The 6311-nt window shown below is 34.6% G+C and overlaps 1 protein-coding gene across 1 annotated transcript; it reads left to right on the top strand.

Moving 5' to 3' along the window:
- Positions 1–1367: 1367 nt before the first annotated feature.
- On the top strand, positions 1368–4144 carry LOC107105112 (carbohydrate sulfotransferase 3-like). Its single transcript, XM_015405226.1, has 2 exons — positions 1368–1729; positions 3451–4144. The coding sequence occupies exons 1-2, from the start codon at positions 1368–1370 to the stop codon at positions 4142–4144; spliced, it is 1056 nt and encodes a 351-aa protein (XP_015260712.1).
- Positions 4145–6311: the final 2167 nt, after the last annotated feature.

Genomic DNA, 6311 nt, shown 5'->3' with positions numbered 1-6311 from the left:
AGAAAGGCTTCAATTAAAAATATAAAATATGGTTTGGAGGAGGGTCTTCCACCAAGATGAAAGAGCCCCGAGCCCCGGGAGTGAATATAAGTGGGACTGTCTCCGTTTGTAAGTCAGATGTGGACCGGTACGCATTCAGGTGTTTTATCTGTATTTTGCAATAAAGCACTCTGGACCTGGACTCAGTTGCCTCTGCCTAATTTTTTATCAGTGTCTGAAGACTTTTTCTACAGCTTTTAAGAACTTTGAATTTTTACAAAACTTAGTCCCAATCTTTAAGTCGTTAAGAAGAGAGATAATACACGACAGTTTTCAGCCGATCATATTCAATCAAGCATTGCGCTTGTATCTACATCCAACTCTTAGTTAAACCTTTATTAAACCAACCTATTCTCATTATGAGTGCGTATGAAATCGTACAAAATTATGGTGCATAACTTTTCGTACGATTTTGGACGTTTTTTTCGTCGTATGCGCATGCGCATTTGACGCACCATTCAGGAATATAGAATATAAATTACAATTAGCCCTAACCCTGACCCTAACCCTAACCCTAAGATATAAAACAGCAAGCAACATAGTTAGAGACATGAATAAGTGCTGATTGCACAGTTTTTCCCAATTTTACGTCCGTCCACGGATCTGCTTTTTCTTCTGTCTGCCAGCGCATGTGCTCTGATGTGGTTTTTTGAGGAAAAACGTCCAAAACGTACGAAATAGTGTGCATAACTTTTCGTACGATTTCATATGCCTGATAATGAGAATATGTTGATTAAACTGCTACTTTCTTCCATTCTCCACACTGCAGTTACTTTTTAAATACATAATAGCATTCATCCTGTTTTTTTTTCATGGAACAGGATGAATGCTATTATGTATTGGTTGCAAACTTTTGTTGTATAGTATGTGACTTATGAATGAAAGTTCCCTAGTTCTGTGTGTGCACATGGTTTTATGAGTCAGGATTATGTACAAGGGAATTACATTACGTGTTCTGTTGTTTACTTTTGCAGACTTGTTCTCTGCATTTTGTGAGACTAGTACATTGCAGCACCCCAAAAATAAAGAAAACTAGTTTATAATAAATCACTGAATCTGTGGAAACTTTTAGTAATAAGTAACTGCATTGTGAATGTGCTACCTGAGATACACACACCTTAAAGTAGCAAATTTTGACAGATGATTGTAAAACAAAATACAGTTCTTTTCAGTTTATTTTTATAAACTTTCTTATGTTGATATAGTTGATAATCAGTTTTTTCTCTCTCAGTAGGGTCGTATATAAGGGGCTCCAGTGGCAGCCACCGTTCTCTCCTCTTTACAACAATACTTCATTACCTAAAGAGCAAAGGAACCTTCTTGAAATGATGATCTCCAGCCAGCCTGCCAACAGAGGAAACAACAGCAGTTATACAAATATTTTGATCATGACCAGCACACGAACAGGCTCTTCATTTGTGGGGAACATTTTCAACCACCATGGAGAGACAATGTTCTATTTGTTTGAGCCTCTGTGGCATGTTAGCAAATCAAGAAAAGCTAACAGGACACTCTTAGAAGAACTCTATCGGAACGTACTCTGGACACTCTTTCGGTGTGATTTCTCTCTTCTTGAGCTCTTCATCGATCCTCCACCAAAGAAACATGTCACCTCTTCTCTGTACCACAGAGATTCTAGTCGAGCGCTTTGTGAAACTCCTGTCTGCACAAGGTATTGTATATATTCTTTCATTTTATGGTTCTAAATCAGTAAAAATAATTAAGCCTGTAGGTCAATTTTCCGAAAAAGGCATTATCGTACTTTATATTCAATTCTCAAATTGTGCACTGCTTTAACTGCTAATCTTGTTGGCAACTGACATAAAGGTCCAGGGGGATGAAGTGGAATTGAAAATTTGAAACGCATTTATTCTGAGTAAATAAGATTTCAATGGCCTAAAATGAATGTCAACCTATTACAACCCACATGTTTACATACATAAGGCATTTTGTATGTAAACATGTGGGTTGTTAAAGGTTGACATTCATTTTAGGACATTAAAAACTTATTTACTCAGAATAAATGTGTGTTTAATTGAGGAAGGTGAGTGAACAATGTTGTATTTTTACCTTTAAGTTACCAAAACAAATATTTTTGAGATATTTTACACAAAATTTCAAGAAAAACAGTTCACCAGCATTCCAAATTTCCAAACTGTACCAAAATGGCCCAGTCAGAGTTTGCCTGGCTTCTATTCAATCTTAAAAAACATCTTTAACTTCTCAGTAGCTCAGACACTAAACATGCTATATACGTTATGTTATTACGATAAACGATAAGTTTATTTCCTTCATTAGAGGAAAATGAATTCACTCACCTTCCTCAATTATCGCTACGGCCGGTGGAGAATAATAAAATTAGACAGGTAAATATGTAGGTAAACACTACTTGGGTATGCAGAGCTGTTTTATTCAAAATTATGTAAATAAATAAATACTGCGATTTACAAATAGTCAAGAAGTATTCCATTAAATAAATAAATATATTAATATTGTAATTATTGTTCTATAAGTATTTATTTCTATACCTAAATTACCGAAGAATGCTTAACAAGATATTTAAAAAATAAACGTATTTAATGACTTTTCTGAGCCAATTGGATACTATTTTGCAAGCTAGTTCCTGTTTCACTTCTCAGCAGAGGTGGGGAGAGTACCCAAAAGTTTAATTTAAAGTAAAAAATTATTTGGTGGAAAATCTACTTGAGTATTGAGTAACTGTTGGATAATGAAATCAGCTTTAATGTTTGTAAACTATGCTGGCAAACAGATTTATATCCAAGTTTTAAAAACTCGAACAAAAAATTTGTGAATTTTTTTCAGAATAAAACTTTGAAAATCGATCCTTACAATTAGAATTGTATATATGTTAGGACAGGGACACACTATACTCAAGTACAATTAGCAATACTGTACAAGAAAATTACTCAAGTTATAGTAAGTAGTACAGTACAGTAAACCTACTCCTAACATTACTTGTTTTTCTAATCGCTATTCAAGTAAATATAATAATAATATTAATAATAATTGAACTTTGATCTCCTCTCATGGTGTTGATTCACACATCTACAGTAGTAAGGATCAAAGTAAACTCAAAATCTGGTTAAATCTCCTTCAAAATGCAAAATAACAATGGTGTCATCAATCATACATATGATGTCTATCTGAAAATAACTTTAGGTGGAAAAATATGAGGGTGATTTCATTTATTCCTCACAAGAACAGTAAGTTATGTTGACATACAATTCAAAATGGATTTCTTTATTTATAAGAACTGATTTGTTATTGTACAACTGTTGATTTCAATATGTCCATACACAGGCTGCTTTAAGATGTTTTTTTTACTACTGTAATCTTTTAATTGTATACATTTTAGTTTTTGTTTTTCCTCATTGAATTATATAATTTTTGTATCTTGTATCATTGTAATAGCCCCCACTGTGGCCCACTGAATTTGACGCTTGCATCGGAGTCCTGCCTCTCCAGAAAACATCATGTCATCAAGACCGTCCGTCTGCAACAGCTGGACCTCCTGCAGCCTCTGATAGAGGACCCTGACCTGCAATTAAAAATTATTCAGCTGGTTCGAGACCCGAGAGCAATCGTTGCTTCCCGCATGGTGGCTTTCTCTACTTATAATAAATGGAAGTACTGGGCGCAGCATGGTAAGGTACCTGAGGATGACGAGGGGATGAAGGGCATCAGAGAATATTGCAGTCATTTACAGTTTAATGCAAAACTGGGACTTAGCCGACCGACTTGGCTAAAGAGTCACTATATGTTGGTGCGTTATGAGGATATTACTCAGCAACCATTAAAGAAGGCTGAGGAAATGTACAACTTTACAGGAATACCGTTCAACTCCCAAGTCAGGGAATGGATCTTAAATAACACACAAAAGTCAGATAACAATATTTATTCCAGTCAGAGGAATTCATCAGAACAAGCAGATAAATGGAGAAAGAAGTTTCCTTTTAAACTGGCTCAGGTAGTGCAGCAAGTCTGTGAACCTGCTATGAAGCTGTTTGGATATAAATTAGTGAGTAACCAAGAAACATTAGCCAATTTATCTATTAGTTTAACTGAAGAAAAGGTGTTTAATTAATTCAGGTAGGGAGAAAATGTCCCCATCAACAGATTAGAGCCAGACTGAATAATGTATTCAGAATGTCTTTTTGTACAAATTTTAACTTTTCCAGACTTTCCTTTCCAGATCTTTCTGTGCTTGATTTTTGTTTTGAAATATAAAACAGTTCAGTTTACAAAGAGCTTATAGTAGATTTTCTTTTCAAATGGCAATATGTAACTTTTAAAAGAAAAGAAGGGAGGGAGGCTGGAAAAATAACACTGGTGTGATTTTTTTTGTCTATTTTTTATATTTTGGGAGTTTTCTCCTTACATTTGACAGTTAAAAGCTGATAGTTTTAGTTATCATCACATCAACGATCTACAGCAGTCTCAAAGGAATTTAAAATGGAAGGACAGAAAAAAAGACATAATTCAGACAATGGGATAGGAAGATATACTAGGAAATACAGTTATTTACATTCTCAGTTAATACCTATCCAGACAGTGAAGGAATCCTGTTTACTGTGTTTATTAACAGCTGGTCCATACTGTGACAGGATGAAGTCTTAACACAGTAATGTTTCTGTTTGCTCTATATTTGGGAGGATTCTCCATTTAATTAACCAATACTTTTATTTTAAATGAAACAACTGTAGACACTGAAGGATTTGATTATGAGATTAGATTAGAATCGATTGATGGTAATATGCAAGTATTCGGTTCGATACCCGCAGCCTGCAGTCTAGGACCCTGAGCAAGACCCTTAACGCCACACTGCTCACCGGGCGCCGCATAATGGCAGCCCATTGCTTAGGGGATGGGTTAAATGCAGTGGTAAATTTCTCCAGGGTGAGATTAATAAAGTTCAACTATTGTTATTATTATTATTAATATGTAATATTTCTGCACGAGATGAAAAATGCAAGTTTCAGATGCCATTAATCATGATTCTATTGTTTCTGTAATAAAGATATATTTTTGTGTTTGTGTTCAAAGCATCACAACGAGGAAGAAGACAGTTTCGATCAAACATGTTAAGCTTCTTAGTAAAAATAAATATTTCCTAAATGTCCTAAAGCTGAAATCCTTGTGGAGTGGCCTAAAGTTGGTACATAGTAATATTATCTCCAAACACATTCCATCGTCAGATATTTCAGTGTTTAGTACATAAAAACATTATCACCGAAAATCACTGCAGAAATAATTTTGCTGAAACTTCTTTTCTGTGCTAAACAAAATGCATTTTTTTTGTGAAAAATAATTGTCTAAACCTTCTAGACAAGCATTTTTAAATCATTATAGACCTGACAGGTAACAAGTGTATTGCACAGTTAGGCTCAGCTCTTTCCTCTTATGGTCTTGAAATCAAACTTTGTCTCTGCAACAAATGAGTAATATTGATATTTTATCCTTGAAACCTTTGCTACATTTAGCAAAAATTTAATATGTCAGTAAAGAAGATTTTGCTTTTGAGTCACTGAATGTTTCCGGTCCTACAGACTGTTAATACAAACTAAAGGGTCAGTTAACAAAATATTCTTTGAGTTTTGCTTATGATTTTTCAATAAAGAAAGAATATAATTTGTTGTTTGAGGTCTTTAAATCTACAGTGTAAAATCTGCAATAAATCACCAAATTTGTACCATTCTTGCTGTGATTTGAGCAGCATTTAAAGCTAATAGGAATGTGTCCAGTTATAATTGGTCTCACTTTGATGTGTTATAATGACTTTTATCAGAAAAATAGCAGGTGAAGCAGTTTGAAAATCAAGAAAGGCAACATTTTGTCACAATTACTGTCCAACAACACTCTAAATAAACAATATTTCTTTAAACAGCACAGAGTCCAAGATTTCTACAGCAAATCAATAAACATTGATTTAGAGAGAAAGTGTCAGTAGAATGAGTCATATATTAACATAAAACTGGCTTGCCAAATATTTGACATTGGCCATTATGATCATTTACTAAAATAAACTGCTTCCTTGTCTCTCCTCTTTGCTTTTTAGGAATAAAAAAGGCTTCATCACTAGCCTGACGTAGTCCGACTCAATTCTAGTCAGAATGAGTCTGATGCTGCTCCATAGAGCTGTGATTATGGGGCGTGTTTCGAACGAACCAGGAAAAAAAATGCCTCTGCACTCAATTGGATAGACCTACAACCAATAAGAGCAACGGAGTGGGTCCCGTATGTTAAGCCACGCT

This window comes from Cyprinodon variegatus, unplaced genomic scaffold, assembly GCF_000732505.1.
Source record: "Cyprinodon variegatus isolate N-32 unplaced genomic scaffold, C_variegatus-1.0 Scaffold2069, whole genome shotgun sequence".
NCBI classification, from domain to species: domain Eukaryota; kingdom Metazoa; phylum Chordata; class Actinopteri; order Cyprinodontiformes; family Cyprinodontidae; genus Cyprinodon; species Cyprinodon variegatus.
This window is presented reverse-complemented; position numbering and strand designations above follow the sequence as displayed.